This window comes from Sebastes umbrosus, chromosome 19 (genome assembly GCF_015220745.1).
Source record: "Sebastes umbrosus isolate fSebUmb1 chromosome 19, fSebUmb1.pri, whole genome shotgun sequence".
Lineage (NCBI taxonomy): Eukaryota > Metazoa > Chordata > Actinopteri > Perciformes > Sebastidae > Sebastes > Sebastes umbrosus.
The window spans coordinates 6,974,016-6,995,935 of record NC_051287.1 but is presented as its reverse complement, the minus strand read 5'-3'; the positions used below and the strand labels follow the sequence as shown (position 1 = coordinate 6,995,935).

Sequence of the window (21,920 nt, the reverse complement as noted above, 5' to 3'; positions counted from 1 at the left end):
ACCAGTATCTTCACTCAACCTTTAAAAGTTGGTCCACTACGACCTAAATATCGCAAGTTGCGTTAATGAGTTAAAGAAATTAGTGGCGTTAAAACAAATTTGCGTGAACAGTCGTAATTTATATCTGGCTGCCTGCTTAGTTGTAATCGATCCGTTCTCACTCCCAACTCATCAAACACTGACACTTGGTCAGTGCCCCTCGGCATCTGATACCGACACATGAGGCGCCCTTTAGCATCTGTGTGAGACCTACCGGGGTTTCAACTTGTGTCCCGAGTGAAACCAAGTCAGCGTTGACTTATTTTGCACACTGCACATTATGAAATGTCACGAGTTATCAACAAAAACATACTTAAAACATTCTTTCTCAGTTTCTGTTACAACACTGCCTCAATGTGCAATACTCTTTACGTAACACACGTCACTAAAGCTTTTACAATTGAATTCGAAGCGACTGACAGGAAAGACGGAGGGGGGAGGTAGTTTTCCTCTGCCTCCTGCTTCCTCTTGTTTTGAACCACTTTGTCTGATTTACTAAACCCTGATCAATACCAGTATTGATTGTAAACTATTGATAATCTGGAAGCAGCAAGGCTGTGATCAGCAGCTTTAGGTGTGTGTGTGAACTGTATTTGTGCTGTGATCATTGAAAGAGAAGCAGGGTTTGATTACAGCAGCGGGGACGACCAGAGATGAGCAAGTCTGATCAATACCGTTATTGACTAAGAATATTGATGAGTTTGGTGCAGTGAGCTACAGGTTAATGGAAGTGTGTGTGTCTGAGAGAGAGAGAGAGAGAGAGAGTGTGTGTGGGGGGTCAGAAAAAAGTCAGAAACGCTTTTAAAACACACAGGTAGACTGTGATAAAAGCTGAAACAAAGTGATAGAACCAGAGACAGAGAGAGAAGGAAACCAGACAGCAGACACAAAGTGATAAAAACAGAAGGTAGATAAATAGATCAGTGGGTCTGTGGTCTGCCGAGTAGAGATGTGGCAGCAGAGGGAAGAAAGTGAAGAAGCCTCGAGCTGCTTCAGTAACAGAAACAAGAGAGCGAAAGAGACAGAAGCAAAGATAGAAACAGTGCCGACCCTGCAGGCGTTTTAAAATTATCACACGATCAACATCGTTGGTTCATTATCTGCAAGAGGTTGCAGTTTGGTTCAATGCTTGCAATATTACACCAACAATACAAATCCAACTCAGAAGAATGCTCATCCATTTCACTCTACACATCTTGTATTTCACAAAAACCTGTTATTGGGCGTAAATGAAGCATACTAGCACAAAAAAATGGGAGTGTAGACCATTGTACATTAATAAATGCTGTTAGCTATTGATAATACTTGATTTAACCCCTTACCATTCTGCGCTATTTTTTTAGAGGGGTATGGATGGAGGATAGGGATGTTTAGGGGTAGAGAAATAGTCAACAGTGGATGTCACATAGAAGTGGTGTACACCATCTGAAAGCTGGGAACCTGAAGATTAATTTGAGATGCAGCTCAGCACCGTGTGTCATTATTCTAGTCATTAATAAGAAATACAAATTAATTAATAAATTAAAATAAATTGTGAAAGTGTATAAGAGCGTAGAACATTATGATATAAGTTTGCGATGTCCATTCCCATGCTCACTTACTGTATGTCTCATAAATTGTTTAAATTTTTGGGTTGATACCATTTGTTACACAGATTTGGTGCTAAATTTAACCTTTTTTACCACTCAAGAATTGATATAAAATTATCAATAATCCCTCCAAAATACCACATTAACACACCAAGACCTTGAGGAACATCATAGAAAAAGCCATGCTGTGATTTGGTTTAAATTCTTTTTGACATTTGGAGATTTCTGCAAGAATTGCATTTGTTGGTGATTAGATGGTGAGCACTTGTGTTCTGGAAACTGCTAAAAAAAAAACTTATTGTCAATCTACCTAGGAAGGCCATCCATCCTCATTTGTACATTAGTGTTCTATAGTGATAATGTCATCCATGAATGGCTATCTGAAACAGGGCACTACGGGTAGTTCTAAATCCAGTTTTTAATTAGGTCGTTGCAATCATTTAAAGGCAGTACTGCTGATTTGTTCAAATTAATCTAATAACTAGAAATTTAAACATCACTGTGAATATTTGGAAAAAAAGTCGTCAGCATTAATTTTCATTTCATGAAGATTTTGATACCTTTATTGCATTTGGTGAGTTATTTTTTAATTTGTTTTTCTCTACAAAAACACTAGACGAACAGCCAATACATCATAGGCTCGGCCGTAGCCTACTCCGTCACTACTGTTGTGGCCGTAAAACGGTGGACACACATTGTTTTTGAGCGTCACAACCACCACAAACTGACTCAATCCACTATCACAATTTTATCAATTGGGTCCGATTTCAAGCCTAGAAGAGCCGCACTGTTGAATTATTTTATCCTCATTCAAGTTAGCATAAAGTCGTTGTGTTGTGCATGCTCAAAAGTAGCATGTAGCAATAATAACAAGTGTCGTAACTACTAAAACATTTATGTTGTCAGTTAAAAACATGCTAACAATTGTAGATATAATGGCTGATTATTGTACTGCTGGACTTTTGTCGTATTTATCAGTGCAACAGGAATGAAGAATACCTTTTCAAATGTCAACATCGCAAAGTAGAAAAATAGAAAGTCTAAAAGCATCAAAGCTACAGAGGCGGAAGAAGGAATGAAGGAGGACAGGAGACCGAATGAGGAAGTCTTCCTCACTGAACTTTGACAAAAAGATAAAAAAAAGTTATGAACGTGACAGAAAGCGAAACCGATAGAGAGAGAGTAAAAATAGATCAGATTAGAGTAGAGGACAGGTCTGTGTGTTGGCAGTGGGAACGCCTGAAGACTTTTCCTGTTTTTACCGTGACCCACATATCACACACACATTTACGTAAACACACAGGAGGGCTTGTCACATGCTAGAAAAAATGATCAGTCACCAGCTGACTCACACTCTCCAGAAAAGAACACCCGGCGTAGTAACCTAATTGTTGCTGTTCAGAGCAGCAGCTTCGGTTTGTTATGGCTGCAGTAGACGGCAACACCACGACAGAAGAAGAACAAAAAAAGGAGGACACGAATCCTTAAAGACGGACTGCGAGCAGGGTAATTACAGAATGAAACTTTCAGCTCAGAGTGATGTGACTGCACACACACACACACACACACTCCACAGAGAGAGAAAGTAGTAATTAGATGATGTGCTTCTACACAGACTACAGAGTGTTCATGAATGTGATGTGGTGTAACCTGCAGATATTACATAGACAGGTGGATCTTAGGGCTGTTAATCACGAATTAATCACATTTTTTACCTGACCAAAATGTACCTTTAAAGGAGATTTGTCAAGTATTTAATACTCTTATCAACATGGGAGTGGGAAAATATGCTGCTTTATGGAAATGTATGTATATATTTATTATTGGAAATCAATTAACAACACAAAATGATCTCACATATTGTCCATAAGCCCTCACAGGTACTACATTTAGCATAAAAAATATGCAAACTTAAGGCCAACAGCTGTCAGTGTGTCAGTGACTATAACTTCTAAGTGATCAATGAAGATTAAATATTTAATCGATTGACAGCATATAAATATACATGTATATATATATTACTCATTGTATATTTAAATTGTTTATTTATTCTTATTATTCATTATATATTCACTTTTCTCATCACGAATATATATTTACAATTTTATTCATTTGCAATACTGTCTACCGCAAATTTATATTACTTTATTTTATATTTTAAATTGCACTATTTTATGTCTTAGATTCTTCTTTTAGCTTTTACTTGCATGATTTTCATTCTTAATACATATTTAATGAGCATTGCCAACGACTGCTTCACTGTTCATTGTTGTGAATGAGATAATAAAGGACTTGAAACCGAAAATGGAATTGAACTCTCTCTTGAATGTCTCTCTTTTTCACATTTCTTCTTCATCTCTCTCTCTTTGTTTTTCCTCTGCCCACCCTCCTCTCCTCATTCACTCATCTTCAGATCCCTCTCCCCTCTGTCCTCGGAGTCAGTCTGAGGGAACATCCAGGCTAATTATCTGTGTGGGAAAGTGTGTGTGACTTTCAGTCTATGTGTGTGTTCTCTCTTCCCTCAACTTCACTTTTGCATAAAAGACTTTTTACATCTAAAACCACCCTGGGACAGACGGAGAGGAAGAGAGAGATGAACTGTCTGACCACCGTCGTCACTCTTAGACACCCCACTGACGCAGACACTTGACGTTCCATGCACCAACAGGAAGAACCATGACTATAATATAAAGCCTAATACAAAATATATTCAGTTGATTTTGGGTCTTGTCCTACATTTAGGAACCAGTGCAGGTTTTTACTGAGGATCTTTGGACCTCTTTAGGGCACAAAACAGTCCTTACAAAGGACCACATTGGAATTTACCACCAGGGTTTCCCATTCCAAAATTCAAAACTTTCCAGACTTCTCAGTAGATTTTTCAGACCATTTCTGACCTGGGATTTGTGACTCAGGATGCAGAGGATGCTGTGACAAGACTACAGTGCTTCGGCGTCTTCGGCGCCTCTCCCATGGTTGAGATGTCAAACGATTTTACACAAAGTTTGCATCCAGCTCTCTTTTCCCATTTGGAATTGTTAACCAACCAGGCAAACCTGTGTTTGGGATTGTAAAGCCAGCCCCATCAGAAAACACCCATTGTGGCTGTTCAGTCCACAGTCCTACGCAGAAAGGTGGACGACGTTCCACTGTGAAACATCTTGCAGTTGGGGCAATGTCACTCTAGGTGAAAAACAATTATGCCGCCCTAATATTAGCAGCTTGGACAGAAATCCACCCTGGGACTTCGAGAGGCCATTAATCCATCCATCCATTTTCTTCTGCTTACCGGGATCGGGTCGCTGGGGCAACAGGCTTAGGAGGGTATTCCAGACGTCCCTCTCCCCAGCAACGTTTTCCAGCTCTCCCTGGGGACCCCGAGGCGTTCCCAGGCTAGACGAGATATATAATCTCTCCAGCGTGTTCTTGGTCTACGTCCTGGGGCCTTTTACCAGTTGGCTGTGCACAGAAAACCTCCAGGAGGCATCCTGATCAGATGCCCGAACTGTGACTAGTGGTCTAGCTGGCCCCAGTGATCCTGTAATTTTAACACTAATAGAGTTTTTCTGGTATAAAGAGAATCTGATGTTGCTGAAGACCTTCAAGAAGCTTCATAGTGAATGATACCTCCTCAGTTTGTATCAGGACGTAACCACTGCACTGAATCAAAACAAGACCGGCCAGCTGGGCCACTAGTCACAGGTCGTCACATTCACGATGTAAATGTCTGAGCCAATCAGATTTCAACCAAAATGTGCATCAGTCCAAATTAGGAGGGGCCGCTCGTATCCCCCCCACTCAATAGTGAAAGTATTAGATTGGCCCAGTCTGACAGGCAGCGTTCTGCTCTGTGCTGTCAGCCTGCAGTTTTTGGTTACTTTTTATTATTATATTATTATTGTTATTTAGCTCGTAATGAAAAGTTGGCCCACATTTCGCTGCCCTTGCCAAAGTGCCTTGGGCAATTGCCTAGTTTGCCTCTATGGATGCGCCGGCCCTGGATTTGACGTACAGGCAGCGTTGCGTAGGAGTGTGTTCAGTCGCACGCCGTAGCCTACTTCTTGCCTCACTTTCAATGACACTGAGCTCGCTCTGGCCCGCGCTCTCTCACATAGTGGTAAACATTTTGGCTGCACTTGCTGCTCCAAACGCCATGAAAAACACGCTTGTATAATCAATTTGTTTTTAGAAATTCTGAATTTCTAAAAACAATTATTCTGAACAGAATAGGAGCAGTAGTCTGGAAACAGAAATGTTTTTCTGTACTCGCTTTTCTTTTTTCCATACTTATCCAGACCTGGAAATTACTAAGATCAAATTCCATACTTTTTCATACTGCGTAAGAACCCTGGACTATTTTTTTGTGCAAAGAAAAACTCCTGAGAACCAGAAAACACGCACGCACAGACTTGTGTTACTTACGTGTGTTGCTCGGCTGTGAGTCCATAGGAATCATCATTTTGCCTCGTGTTCCCCTCCTGCCAGCTAGGGAGCGATCCAGAGTGGAGATGATGCTGGACGCCTCGTCACCGTCGGCTCCTGGAACATCAGAACAATCAAATATGAAAACAGGGATTCAAACTTGTCTCATTTTCTCTCCCTTCTTTAAGCTGCCAAAGGAGAATTTAAAATGAGCTCAGCTAACTATTTTCCTCGGGGAGAATTCATTTATATATTTAATACTTAATAGACTCGTGATGAATCAGTCTTCATTATACAGCTAATGTAATCAAGGCTTGTAATGGATATAAATGAATCAGTTAGCACCACAGAAATGAAGAAAATAAGACTATATTTAGCATGCAGATTATAAAATGAATTTCTAATTTTTGTGTTTGACATATTGTGGACATTTTGATGTTGCCAGGCAACATAGAGATGAACCCTATCATTTTTTGCATCTAAAGACAGACTCAAAGTTAATAAATAAAGCAAAATGTACTTTATTCAAATTATTAAAGAAAAAAAACAGTATTACAAGTAAATAAAAGTTAGTCATGGTTATTTAAATAACTAATAACATCTATCCTGTACCTGAGTGGCTGCTCTTGCTGCCCATCTGGCTCTCTGATTGGCTGTGTGCGACCTGGGGGAGGTCCTGGCAGGACTGGAGGGGTGAATCCCGTCCGGACGGGGCGACGCTGGGAGCTTTCTCCAAGTTCTTCATCTCCATCTCCTCGTGATGGATCCAGAGGTCAGGAGGCCGCAAGTCCTTCTGGCTGCCCTTCCTCTTACTGGCACTGTGGCTCGCTCTCTTCCTGCACAGAGGACGAGATTATAGGCGAGGAAGTCAGCGCGCAGGTAGGAAGGAAAAGGTGAACATGTGAAGAAGAACACACTGATGAATTGATGTTAGTGGACAACACAGTGAACCACGGGTAGACTGCTATTAGAGTCGGGTCGCTAGGCAACCCTCCAAATCCCAGCAGAGCATGAACGCACCCGTTCACCTGTACCATGACGGAAATGTACATCCACCATAAAACCATTTGCCTTGCTCGTGTATGCCACAATTTACACAATCAAGCCGAATAGAGATGAAGACAAACAGACTATGGAGGATGGAGAGACGAGGAAGACAAGGACTGTAAATTTATGAGCTGATCTGCTGTTCTGCAATTTAAATTTATTGGATTTGATGAACTGGATTATAAAATAATGCTAAACTTGATTATACCAATTGAAACTGGTCAAACTAGATTCCAAAATAACATCAGGTGAAATGTCATGAACTGGATTTTAACATATTACAGATTGAAACAACATGAACTGGATTAAAAATAAAACAAAACTGAAATCTGACAAATGGGTTTAATAAATAATACCGTCTGAACCGTCAGGAACACATTTGAAAACACAGCAACCAGAACAGATCATTAACCATCTGCCTCGTTACCCTGACAGCTGTTTGCTGCCATCACACGGATGAATTAAACGTCTTACTTCCTCTGCTGGGCCGAGGAGCGCCGGGTGCAGATGAGCGCCACGATGACGACCACGACCACCGTGACGGCTCCCACTGAAACCACGATGATGACCAGGAGGTTACTGTTCTTTTGAGGCGTGGCGCTGCCGTGAGGTGGACGCATCTGACCAATGGGAGACTCTGAAAAACATACAAAAGAGAAGAGGAGGCAAGAAAATATTGAGTACGAAGTTTTTTTATCTGAATTAAGGGTTTAAGGATTATGAAAGTCTATGGCTGCCAATATTAAAATGAAATAACTTAATTCATTTGAAATCAGATTTTTCACTTTTGGGTACATGACATATAAATAACTAAGTTGAAATGTTTTTATCAGATTGTCATGTTTGAAAATACAATTACTGCCAACACTGAAATTAAACATAGAACTTGAATGTGAACATTTAAATTTCAGTAAGCATGAAAATGAAATTAAAACTATTTGAAACATGTCCTGATTTTACTTTGTTTCTTGTGAAAATAACGGGGGCCTTTTGTATTTGAATTTTTATACTGGTCTATTTCATAATAGTTGACTTTGACAGATTTCACAATACATTTCACAATTTCTTTCTCAAGTTTAGTTACAGTACACTAAAATGTATTTGTCAATATAGTATTTATTTTTATTTTACTTTTGGCAAGAAATAATCCTAATTTTTTCATTTAAATATTTAAAATTAGCAGTTACATTTTGTCATACGTCATATACACAGAAATGTAAAATCACATATAAATTAAATTAAATTATTTCATTTTAATATGTAGATTTAGGATTAAAAATAAGATTTCTATTAACCTAAACTGTTGCACTTGCATTTTGAAATGTTGAGAGGTGAGGAGCAGCACAGAAAATACAACTGAAACATAAACACAGGCTAATTACAGTAATACATGTAATCTCCATGATCCCGTTAATCCACCTTATTAAAGTCTTTTAATTAAAATGTACAGTCCATAAAAGAAATAAAAGCAATTGTTTAGCCAAAGGAAGGAAATCTGTTTTGAAATTTAATAACATAAACGCACACAACTACAAAATAAAACCCTCCAGAATTAAAACCCCGAGTGGTTACGTTGGACTGAAAACACGAAGCTGCTGCTGCTGTACCAATCAATACACTGTATGTGTGTGTATGTGTGTGTGTGTGTGTGTGTGTGTGTGTGTGTGTGTGTGTGAGCGTATGACAGGTGTAAAGGCAGAAAGGGGAATTGATGACACGCTCTGTCATTCATTAACTCGACCTTGGAGCAGAGAGAGAGAGAGAGAAAATAGGAAACACCGGAGGAGCATAAAGTCTGGATGGAGGGGAGAGGGAAGTGTGTTAAAGAGAAAAAGAGAGAGTAGAGGAAGACAAAGAAGTCGAAGTGGTGGTGGTGGTGGTGGGGGGGATGATAGAGAGGAGTTAAGAGGAAGAGAAAGGGCAAAAAGGTGGATGGAAGAGGGGAGAGATGGAGGAGATGGAGGAAAGACAGATTAAGAAAAATATGTGTAAGAGGCACTTTACCTCTTTCACCTTCTCTCTCCCTCTCTCTCTTTCTCTCTCCATTCAGTCGTCTCTCTCAATGAAAACCACAATCCATCACAGCTTAGAGCTGCAGCACAGGGACCACAATAACACTTTCTTTTCTTCTTCTTTTTTTTTTTTTAAAGTTAGATTTCATCATCTTTTTTTCCCTTTTTTTTTCACATGCTATTTCAAACAGAAATCTGACCCTTTGCTGACATTTGTTCTTGTCTTCAAAGTGCGATAGTAAAGGTCGTGGAGGTCATTAAAATCCAAAGGTTTCTACCTCTGGGGAGCAAGAATGTGATCGGAAAATGTGATGGCAATCTGACTAGCAGTTGTTGAGATATCAGTCTGTGAATAGAAGAGTGGGATGGATGGACTGACATACTAATCACTTTGCTCAGGCCCAGAATAGAGGAAGACATGACTTCCTGTCATTATCATCACATCATTGGCTACAAATGTTTTACGCTTTGTTAAGGAATGTTGTACGCCAATATGAGATTTAAATGAAATCCTACAGATGTGATTAGATCTCTCAACAGTGGGCGACATACACCTCCCTTACCCATTCTGTTAGATCAGGAGGAGGAGGGTTACATGAAAAAATAGACCTCTACCACATTTCTTGGAAATGTAAACAAAGTGTTTGACAGCTGAAATCTAAACATACACTTCCTACTATGATGTTTCTCTGCTCGCTACCCACAAGCTAACAGTTTATGTAACGGCGCCAGAGTTCAAGATGAGAGAAATAAAAAATGAAAAGATTTGAAAAGATAGTAGTAGTAGAAGTAGTTAAGAAAAATAACTCAACATTTGAGGTGACATTTAAATATAGCACATGACACATATAATCACTGCACTTTTGAGAATTGTTTCATGAAATAAATCTGAATTTTATGGACTGTAAAAGAGAAAATGTCATAGTTGTGGATGACTCCTATGAGTGACAGGAGCAGTAGCTGACAGAGGAAGTCAAAGCCGAGCCGCGAGCAACATGTATGTTAGCGATGATAACGGGTAACACTAACAACCTGTGCTGAGATGCCCCTGAGCACGGCACTGAATCCCCCAGCGGCTCAGAGACACCGCGTGGAATAAATCAGAAGCCCCTCAGCTGCTCAGTCAGTTTAAAGCCACAACAACATCAACAAATCACAAGGGGCGACAGGAAGTTTAGAAGTCCTCACGAAGCCCAGAAATCCAGCAGGGAAACAAAGCTGAAGCAGCTACAAAGAAAGTCAAACAAAGCACCAATGTAGAGGGATTCCCACTTATTTCATTTATACATTTATTTGTTTGTAGATTGGGACATGAAGCCCCGTATCACTGAAGGGACAAATCAAAGACGTGATCGACTGCTGAGGGGAAAAAAACGAACCCACCTCCTCTGAAGAGAAACCAGAGGAAGGAAATCAGGGCTTTAATGTGAACATCACAAACATGTACAGTATCTGTCAGACCCAACAATGGTCATATTTTGATCATATCATGTTCTACTGGTAATATTCTCCCGCTATCCTTCATGGACAAGCCTTTTCTAAGTATTCAAATCTCCTAAATGAAACCTGTAAATGTTCAAAGGAACAACAAACATTCTCCAACAGAATCAGTCTGTCTCATCAGCACTGACAGAGATGGTTGATGGGATATAAAACCATATCCACTGGCTGAATTACAGTATGTGCTGTGGTTTCTACCATCATACTGAACAGTTTCAGGATGTTTGCATCCATGTTAAACAGTAGGGGGTGTGCCCTGATTGGATAATTGGAACAACAGGTGGGAGATAATGAGTGTTATTTAGAAAGCCAGGCAAACAGGAATTTAGATATGGAACTGCAACACCTTAATGAAATGCAGCCATTATTAATGTTATTAATTAAAACTATGCTTTTCCTGCTATGCCATGTCAAAATGTCTTTTGTCAAAAGACTTTACTTTTCAGAGGCTGTAGCAGCTTGTCAGAAAGGAGGCTAAATAATACTCCGAAGTTAGGCTAAATTTTGGTGAGGAAAAACTGGCATGGCCATTTTCAAAGGGGTCCCTTGACCTCTGACCGCAAGATATGTGAATGAAAATAAGTTATATGGGTACCCACGAGTCTCCTCTTTACAGACAGGCCCACTTTATGATAACCATATATGCAGTTTTTTGACTGCAGTATAAATGTGTTATTTTCGCCTACTCTAAAATTATGTATTTGAATATTTCTGCATACTGGGGTCCCTAAACAATCTTAGAATTATATAAAGTGGGTGTCACTGGCGGACGAGTCGGCATGATGACGTATAGTAGTCTCATTTAAGGCTTCACATAAAGGCTTCAAAATTCATGAGTGGGGTATTTATTGATGTATTTTATGTTGTAGAACAAAATCTCTTAAGCTTGTGTTAATCAAAGACCTTTTTTCAAGCATCTAACTAAAAACCCATTCAGAAACTCATTGACCTACAGACGAGGGAACAGGCGGCTTGTGAGAAGTAACGCTGAGCAAGAACAAGTGACGGTCCGCCAGGGAGTAAAATGAAGAAGTGCCGGTGAGTACCGGCCCACCTCGAGCACTGCGTTACATTATGTTATAAGTAATAAACAATGTCAATCCTTTTTGTACTAAGTGTGAAGCTTTTTGTATGAGGTCAGGCGTCATACAGAGAGGGAAATGGTTGTACATTTCAGCTAAGTGAAGTTTCAGGGGAACATGAGGGGTTCAAGATGTTAATGTCTTCCATTAAAAAGCCCTTCTGAGCAGCCAGTCTTTTGCTCAAAGCTGAGATATTTTACTTTAATTGCTTGAGTGGTTTGAAGCTCTCAGCCCCGACAACAGCCTACATCACCTCCTCTGGAGAAAATGAGAGAATAACATTTTAGCGAATGTGTATATCAGCAGCCAAACTGTGCAACACACAGACCTGCTCAGACACTGTCAGTGGATCAGAACCACATCAGAACACCTGAGTTCTGTACAGACAGTAAACGTACTGCGACGTGATGGAAAGAGTCGGTGGCGGGGGGGGGTTGACTATACTCTGTAGGTCGTTTTTCAAGCGAGAGGAAGCTCTGCGATATAAAGGATGACACCGCGTTAAAGATGAAATACGGCGGAGGTGATGAACGAGGCTTTGCCCTCGCTGACCCGCCATAAAGCCCGAGGAGGGCGGAGGTCAGAGAGGACGGATTTATGATCGCCTCCGGCAGCAGCAGCTACAACACTGACAAAATGTTAGAGAGACCGTCTTTAGACACACACACACACACACACACACACACACTCACACACACACATGCTGCTCAACTGTCCTCCAATGAGACACTGAATCACTGCCAGCTACAGACCCTGACCTCTGACCTCTTTGCCGAGGAGGGTCTAACTGAACAGTTTTTCTTTAAATAGAAATGAGAGACAGTTATGGTTATGATCATGATTTGTATTGTTAGCAGTAGCTTTAGCTTTAGCAGTAGTTTCAGTGTTGCTGTATTGCTATTAACTTTGGCATTAGTGTGTGTATTAACATTAATATTAGCATTAGCACGAGTGTATCCCTTACCTTTAACATTAGCATTAGTGAGTCTGTATTGTGATTGATATTAGCATTAGCATGAATATTATCTTTAGCGTTAATGTTGAATTAATGTTAGTATGGGCTATAATATTAGCATTTGCTTGAGTATTATTATTGCTATTAACTTTGGTATTAGTGTGTGCATTAACATGAATATTAGCATTAGTGTAGGCATAAGCACTGATATCAATGTAAGCCTGGGAGTGCACATTGACAATAAACTGGACTGGACTAACAGCACTGAAGCCCTCTCTCTAGTAGAAGAGCCAGATCCGTCTCTATTTCATGAGGAGGCTGAGGTCCTTCAACATCCGCCAGACAATGCTGAGGAGGTTTTATGAGTTTGCGTCAGCCGGTGCTCTTCTGTTTGCCATTGTGTGCCGGGGAAGCAGGTTGAGGGTAGCGGAAGGACGCCGACAGACTCAACAAAGTGATCCACAGGGCCAGTGAAGCTGTGGGAGTGAAGCTGAACTCTCTGGCGGCGATGTCAGAGAGGAAGATGCTTTCGAAGCTACGTGTCATCTTGGACAATGTCTACCACCCACTCCATGATGTGCTGGTCAAGCAGAGGAGTACATTCAGACTCATTCCACCGAAAAGTCATTCCTGCCTGTGGCCATCAAACATTTCAGCTCCTCCCTCACAGTGTCAGACAATCTGAGTCGATAGACTGACCTTTGAACTTATTTCATCCCTGTCAGCAGCTATAACCCCATACTTCATTTATATCTTCAACTGTGCAATACTGATTTAACAGTACAATAAAATTGTGCAATAATTCAACTGTGCATTTATTTATACTGTACATCAAATCTAATCTACTTATTCAAGGTTACTATTCTTTTTTCACTTAATCATAGACCCCATTTTTCGCCATTATTATTATTTACACTATATGTCGTAGTATACATTTTTTACATATTTCTTATTTTTATTTTTCCAAATTTATTGTTGTTATATGTTGTAACACAATGCATATATTTTCAGATGCTTATTTCTACTTTCTCTTCTTTCTACTTGCATTACTGAGCCTCCTTCTCGACAAGCTAACATGACATGGAATGGCACCAATGGATTCCTTAGATTTTTCTGTTTAATATGATATGTGCAACTTCACTCTAGCTCTTAAACTGAACCTGTTACAGCCTCTGAAAGACAGTACAGTCGCAGGTCTTAGGGGGTTAAAGGAAAATAGTAAAAATGTTCTCATGTGAATATGAAATGTGTGATGCTGTAATAATAATCATTCGTTACTGTCATCAGAATTATCATATTCAAGTTGGATGTTCCTCGTCGTAAAAGCTAGAAGCTCATCTTTTCCCCTGTCATTGTCCTAAAATTATTATCAATAATATTGTTGTTGTTTTTGGCGCATTATATTAAAAAATACAAGCGGGTGATTTATATGCCACCACACTCTTTTAATCCTGTTCCTCCATAAAGTTTATTTTCTCCAGTTTGTAAAAACACTGATTGATGGTGAGATAGTGAATCTAATTAATTTCTCCTGCCGGCGGTGATACGACAACAAACAGGAAGCAACCCTAACGGACTGTAAATCAGCGGGCTGCAGCTTCCCGTCAGGACGCAGCTAGTCATTAAACTAAGTTTAGACATGACTGAGCAGAGTGATCAAAGAAAAAACAACTGAAGCGCTGTGAATTAGCTCAGCTCTCGGGAGATTTGGTTCCATTGCAGTAAGTATAGTCCAAGAATGAACACAAATGTGATTCTACTTCCTGACAGTCGGATTCGGTCAAGCAGAATAACAGTGTCTGTGTCTGTGTGTGTGTGTGTGCGTGTGTTACCGTTGATGCTGCTCCTGTCGATTAGATTGGTGTCAGACGGCCAGTAGGCGTGGTCTCCCCCTCGACCTGCAGATACAAGGAACAAACAGGAACATCAGGAAGGAACGAAAGAAAAAAATAGAAAATGGCGGAGATGAAGAAGGAAAAGCTGAGAGTCATTTTGCGGATGAAATAGAGGGTTCGGACAGAGAGATTGGTTCCTTGTTAGGAAATAAATTACTTTGTTAAGACGGTGCGCACACACACACACACACACACACACACACACACACACACACACACACATACATTCATCTCATACGTGTGCTCCCTCTCAGGTTTTATCGACCTTGCCTGGATACTAACACTTCATGGGTTCTCATAGTGAGGCCTGTAGTATTATTCCAGTAGGAGATTTTTTTTGTCTTCTGGATCTCTGGGTGAAGAATGAAGCTGCCATTTATAATCTGCTGTTTACTTAATGAGATTTGGAGGCCACGGGGTACATACACAATGTAAAGAGAGCAGGAGAGGGGCTGTGGGGTCAGGGAATCAACAGGGGCCTGACAGCAATTTTGCTTTGGAGCCCCTTAATAGGCTAATCCAGGGAAGCCTGCTGAACTCTCGCCTTACCCAAAACATTCTCACTCACAACTTGTCAAATTCCTCCGCTTGCAGTGCCCCTCGGCATCGGAGACCGACGCACGGGGTACCCCTCTTGCGTTACTTTTGGACGTACCAGGGACGGCGTGTCAATATACGATCGTTACATGCATAGTGTCCTTTCAAAATAAATTTCTGTTTTCACAGGAAGCAACCACTTAGTTAGGGTTAGGAAATGGTTGTGGTTGACGCTAACTTCACCGGCTAGCGACTCTAGCGACCACAACCTAAAAAAATTGCAAGTTGCGTTAAAGAAATTAGTAATTGCCATTATCGCGTTAACTTTGACATGAATTTTAAAGAATAGTTAAATAAAATCTTCCCTAAAACAAATGTTTTGTGTCTCTTTCCCTAGTTAACTAACCAGCAGTTGAGCCAGTACGTGAATTTGGAACACTGGAGGAGGAAGTCAGAAACAAATCATCACAGAGGCTGCCAGAGAACAGAGATTGGAAACTGACGAGAGAGATTTCCAAAAACCTCCACACTGTCGCCCGCCATCACGAAACTGAATCTGAAGACCTTAACATCTCAAAGCCAGACACAATACATAATTCTCCCACATTTTAAAGCTAAACGCTGGTTTCTTTCTCCCGCCACCCAGCAGCAGCAGCAGCAGCAGCAGCAGCAGCATAGGCCGTGGCGAGTTTTGATATTTTTTTGCAGTTTGAAGCGACAGAAACTAGTTTGATTAAAGCTGGATTTTAAAATCTTCATGTTTCTGAAAACACACACACACATTAATTATCTTTCTTGTCAGCCTGTCTTTGTGTGTGCATTAAACAGTGTGTATATATGTGTGTGTGTGCTTACAGTGTAAGGCTCACAGTAACAAGGCTGAACATCAATCTTCCCTTCTCCCCTGACAACGCTTCTGATTTATATGGAGAGGGACCGCAGTGTGTACATGTGCACATACCCCACCCAAGCACACACACACACGAGACACACACATCTGTCGGTGACAAACAGCACCATTTAACACCCTGACACCGGAGTTGAGACTCTCCGGTTCAGTGTCCCCATAGCTTCACTGCACTTAAGTCCAGATGCACTGAAAATTCCCAGAATGCCTTTGTAGAAAGCAGTGAGCTCATTGAACAAAGGTGGTCTGAGTGCCATATCCACCTTGTATGTTATGGTCAAGTATATACTGGGACTCCTCAGTGATATAGATTCCTGATCATAGAACGGGTTGAGAGCTGTATCTGTATTCCTGGCAGGTAGACATAGCGCGTTCTCTGCCAGGGTTGTCCCTTCTGTTGCTGATTTTTTGTGGACAGATTTGGTCCAGCGATGATGTAGTACTGTTGGTTTAAGTCCAGCATGCACTTGGTGGAGTCAAGTGTGAAGCAGCTAGGATGAGAGTCGGCCCCTTTAAGTCTTGGTTTGCGGAACTCTGCTGAGAAATAGTGAATAACCTCCTTCGGGTGGCAACTGAGCCAAAAGGGTCAAACTGTAGACCTTATGCAGGAAGTTGTAGCACATTCTATGGCTTTGCAAGAGTTGTCACTTGTCACCCATTCTTTTTCTTATTTTCTGTCTCTAAACAAAGCAAGAAGTGACCTGCATAGGACTGCATTTCTGTTTTTTAGACATGTTAGCGGCATGGCTCTAGGGGTGGCTGGACTGAAATATCTCAACAACTGTTGGATGGATTGGCGTATTGTACAGACATTCATGGTTCCAAGAAGATGTATCTTAATGACATTGGTGATCCCTTGACTTTTCCTCTAGTGCCAGCACAATGTTGACATTTGTGGTATTAGAGCACAGTCGCACAGCCGTTCGTGAAATAGTCACAAAATTTAACGTATTGATTCGTGTACACGAATTTCACATATTTTCGTGATGGTAAGCACAAAATCAATTTGTATTTTATCCACGTAATTGTGAACCGGGAAGTATAAAGAGCGGCGAATGCCGTGTAGGGAGGAGGTCGGGGTGGATGAGTGGGTCAAAAAACACGGGAGTTTCACCAAGGAAACTGGTGTTTGTGTCCCGTATGAAACCAGAAGTCAAAGTTGATTTATTTGTAACGTAACTTCTGTGCTCAAGTAACCGCTCTTCCGGGAGTTATTTTAACCAAAACCGTAATCTTTTCCTAAACCTAATTAAGTAGTTTTGTTGCCTAAACCTAACCAAGTCGATCTTTTCCTAAACCTAACTAAGTAGTTTGTTGCCTAAGCCTAACCAAGTCGATCTTTTCCTAAGCCTAACTAAGTAGTTTGTTGCCTAAACCTAACCAAGTCGATCTTTTCCGAAGCCTAACTAAGTAGTTTGTTGCCTAAGCCTAACCAAGTCGAATTAAATAGTTTTATTTTGAAAAGGGTGAATCGGAAATTGACATGTGTATCATATTTTGCTGGACAAAACATAAAAAATAGGTTGTTAAAAGTTGTGCTAAGCGTCACAAAAAAGGGAAATTCGTGTCTATGTACACAAATCAAATAGATTCAATTTTGTGACTATTTCACGAAGTGCTGTGAGACTGATTTGGGTATTAGATAAAATATCAATAACTATTAAATGGATTGTGATTACATTTGCAAATGTTAGCATACAAAAAGGCTAAATTAAAATGGTGATCATGGTAAAGATTACGCCTGCTTATCATCAGCATGACAGCATTGCCATTGTGAGCATCATGGATGTGGTTAGCATGCTGCAATTAGCATTTAGCTCAAAGCACCGCTGTGCAGCCTCACAGAGCCGCTAGCATGGCTGTACTCTTGTTTGCTGATGATGTGCTGCTGTTGGTTTCCAGCATGCACTGGAGCAGTTTGCTAGTGTGTGCTATGGGCATCAAATGATGCAACACTACATGATGATGATTTCTGTGCATGCATAACAGTGTAATAACAGACTGTTGGTGAGAATCTGTTTCAGACTGATATTAATGCTCATTACACTTAAAATGCAAAGGCTTTAAAGAAAATACAATTAAACATTGAAAACTACAAAATGATTGATCATGTTCTCTGAGCTGCTGTGAGACTTCAGAGTTTCGTGATGCAAATTAAAAAAGTTTTGAGCGTTCAATCATTAGCATCATGTCCCCTTCTGCTGGCTGTTTGCTGCGGCTGATGAATAGAACCAGCGAACAGAGCGTTAATTATGTCTGAGTTAATTTGATGAACTTTAATATGGTAAACAGCTCTTTCCCATCGCCCCTCATAAGTCTGAATTAATAACTACAAAAGCCTCTTCTTCCTCTCTCGCTCGCTCTCCATTTATTTCTCTCTCAGAAGAACTTGCTTAAAGTGAAAAAATAAAAATAAATCCAGAAGAGAATAATTTTCCTTTAATGTCTCTTTTTCTTGTTAAATTATTTCTCATTAGTGTACATGAGACCAAGATTTGAACCACCTCTCCTCATTTTATCCTTCCTTCCTAGCCTTTTTCAACTTACTTACCCTTCTATCCTCCTTCTTTTCCTCTACTATTTCCTCTCATCCTCCTTTTCCTTTTTTCTAAATCATTTTTCAACTGGCATTATTTGAGGAATAATAAGGTCGGCTTCCATAAAATTTGTGTAATTGCGGGCACAGTTATTCCTCCTCTGTACGTTTTTTTGGTCCTGCGATACTTCTGCATAACTTGGAATGGTAATGTTGTTCCAATAGTCAAATGTGCACAATCCTGCTCCTACTTTTCATTACAATGTCTGTAACGGTTTTTGAAATATTCAGTTTTTTATTGTAGGAAAATATCATTGACAGTTGATGAAGATTTGCATAAAATACAAATAAAAACATCTAACTAACAGAGAATCTCACATTTAAAAGTGAGATTATAGCAATCATGATGTTAGTAATAGCCTACTCGTCCTGTTTGCTCATAACTTTTCAATTGCACCCATTTTGGCCTACCCATTTTTTTGCATTGTCTCCTATATATTTAATCCAATCTTCACCAAACTTGGTAAATAACATAAAAGGTAAAAAGTCCATAGTGCTCGGAAGTTCAAATCAGTGTGATGAAGGTGCTCTGTGGTGGGGTACACAAAGGTTCAAAAAAGGGGGAGTCCAAGGCACTCTTCTGGCCAAAAATAAAAAGCCTTTATTCAAATGGGTATATCGTGATTAAATCATAAAAACAATGCTGGTACATGTTCAGATTGGGTTACAGATTCCCACAGGGTTACACACCATGCTTTTTATTTTTTGCCAGAAGAGTGCCTTGGACTCCCCCTTTTTTGAACCTTTGATTAACAACATATTTCAGTGGTGTCAAACTGTTTCCGTCTGTCCATCGCTTCTTTAACACTGTTGACACTGTCAGCTTAGTATTTGACCAGTTTATTCATTGTTTTCAGCTAACAGTTTCAACTTCTCTGCTCGCTGACTAACTAGTTTTTAAACACTCTCAATGAATTCTATTTTTTCGAATTAATTGAGAATTTGCATTTATAAACCAATCCCAGTGACGTACACCTGGCAAATCTGTATAAACATTGATTGTATTTTACTTAGGAAGGTGGCAGTACAATTTAAATACTAGAAAAGTGCAAGCATATTTTGTTTTTATTTTCAAGTATTAATTGTTAGTACCTGATCAAAGATACTGTATTTTTTTGTTATGTTAAAAGTCAATACAAATATTGAGGACAAACAAAGAAGTGATCTGATCAAATGACTTGAAATGAGAAGATTTGAAGAAGGATTTTAAAATCAAGAATTTGAAGTTAGTTTGAAGCGTGCATACACACAGGCACACACACACACACACACACACACACACACACAGACTGACAAACTAGCAGGGGAAAAGCCTACCTTGATCATTGGCCATCTTGTCTGGATGTTCCACTGAAACAGCAACAGAGAGAATCAGCAAACTTATAAAATATGGAACAAAGGAATACATTTACAGATAAAGTGGGTCTTGATCTTCAGTCACACACACGCACACACTCATGCACGCACGCACTCTGACAGACCTTTGGCGGTCCTGAAGTGGACGGGCTCAGACAGCGGGCCGACTCCTTTGGCGTTCTTGGCCTGAATCCTGAAGTAATAAACTGTGTCGAGGTTCAAATCCACGACCTGATGGGTCAGCCGGTCACCGGTGATCGCCTCCATCACCCAATCATCTATCGGCATGTTCTTATCCAGCGTGTAGTAGAGGATGTAACCTGACGGACAATAAATCATAAAATTAATAAGAGTAATATTTAAATTAACAGTGCAGTACGGTTAACGTTAGCATCTTCTTATCCATGTTTACAAGACCCGAGAAAGCCCGAATACTAATATTTTAACGTGTTTGTATAAAGAAAGTTTCATTACAGGATTAGAACAGACATGTGTTTAGATGTGAGGTGTGAGATATACAACTGAATAAATCATTTTTACGGAATTAGACAAAAGAATATGAACATGAGGAATATGTATAAGATCTAAAAATATCTGATGTGTATGAGTGTGTGTGTTTGCCGCTGCGTTGTGCTGTTATCCCTGCAGGGAGCGTTTGATTCGTCCTCCAGGACGCTGCAGGAGCAGCAGAGCTCGTTAAAACAGACGGGTTTACAGCCGGGTCGATCGCCCAGAGGAGGAGGGAGAACAATGGAAGAAAGTGTGTGTGTTTGTGTGTGTGTGTTTGGATAGACAGCTTATTCTTGTATTCTTGAACAGTGTTTTGATATTGTAAGAAAAAAATGTTTTGGTCTACTTTCAGACATTTAACAGATGACAATGATTAATGTATTATTGAAAAAATGATCAGCAGGTTAATTGAAAATCAAAATACCTATTAGCTCTGATGAATGGTGTGTGTGCACAGTAACTGAACAGTAAACAGTCTACCTTGGATGAGTAGGGTGGCATATCTGTGCGAAACCCTCACCTGTGATTCGTCCGTTAGCATCCATCGGCGGTTGCCAGCTGATTAAAATGGCGCGGGGTCTTCCCTCGCGACTGATCACTGTCAAATCTTTGGGGGCGGAGCCAGGAGCTGTCAATTAGGAAAAAGAGGAGAAAAATAAGCACAAGTGTCAGCAGTAGTAGGATGAACTAAAGGTGCGGTTAGCTTCAGTTTGATGAAGGTTACAGCGTTCAGAAGTTCAACAATTAAGTAAACCAGGAGACGATTTGCTGAAATGTAGTTAAGGTGAATAAATTAGATGTTTGACCAGGGTAACCAGGGTTAAATGTTGAATGGACTTATGCATTTATATAGCGCCTTTCAAAGCACTTTGCTTCAGGGATTCCTGAACCTTTGAATGTTCCTTAAAATGCCACTAATGTGATTAAAGGAATAGTTCCACATTTTGGGAAGTGTTATTTCTCGCCTCCGTCTGTGGGTTTGGTGTGGGTCTCTTGTATTTCAGTTATCTGCTCTGCTTGAACTTGAGAAAACTGTGCAGAAGGTAATTTCCATCACTTGTCCTGAACTGCCGTGTGGCATTGCTCCCGATGTGAAAATGTCAAGCACTCGGCCTCACAACCAGGTTTTTTTTTTAATACTCAACTGTCACCGTGGAGTTATAGATGTGATTAAAGACAAGTTGTTAAGTTTCACACCGGGGCAGGCCTCAAAGCTCACATCCCAACATTGGCTAATGAAACCGCTTATTAAATCTGACATGACGCGCTGGAGGAAATCACAAGTTCCAGCTGAGCCTGTTAGTGACGATGACAACCTGTACTTCTCATAAATACAGAGGGAGGCCTCAGGAAGATACATCTTCACATACCTGTTGGGGAAAGCAGTGGTTCCAAAACTGGAATAATTACATCTTCAGTTTATAATCAGTGCTACTGAATGGTTGACTACTCAGCTTCATCAGCATCACCAAT

General features: G+C 40.3%; 1 protein-coding gene across 1 annotated transcript in view; it reads right to left on the bottom strand.

Moving 5' to 3' along the window:
- The window catches only part of dcc (DCC netrin 1 receptor), a 251,873-nt gene that overhangs the window by 33,035 nt on the left and 196,918 nt on the right, over positions 1 to 21,920 (bottom strand). The window contains exons 19-25 of the mRNA XM_037753405.1: positions 20,968 to 21,075; positions 20,063 to 20,257; positions 19,899 to 19,931; positions 14,479 to 14,544; positions 7,572 to 7,734; positions 6,663 to 6,886; positions 6,051 to 6,167 (exon numbers count right to left, since the gene is read on the bottom strand). Of these exons, the coding sequence (XP_037609333.1) occupies positions 6,051 to 6,167; positions 6,663 to 6,886; positions 7,572 to 7,734; positions 14,479 to 14,544; positions 19,899 to 19,931; positions 20,063 to 20,257; positions 20,968 to 21,075 (906 nt within the window). The remainder of the gene's footprint in view (positions 1 to 6,050; positions 6,168 to 6,662; positions 6,887 to 7,571; positions 7,735 to 14,478; positions 14,545 to 19,898; positions 19,932 to 20,062; positions 20,258 to 20,967; positions 21,076 to 21,920) is intronic.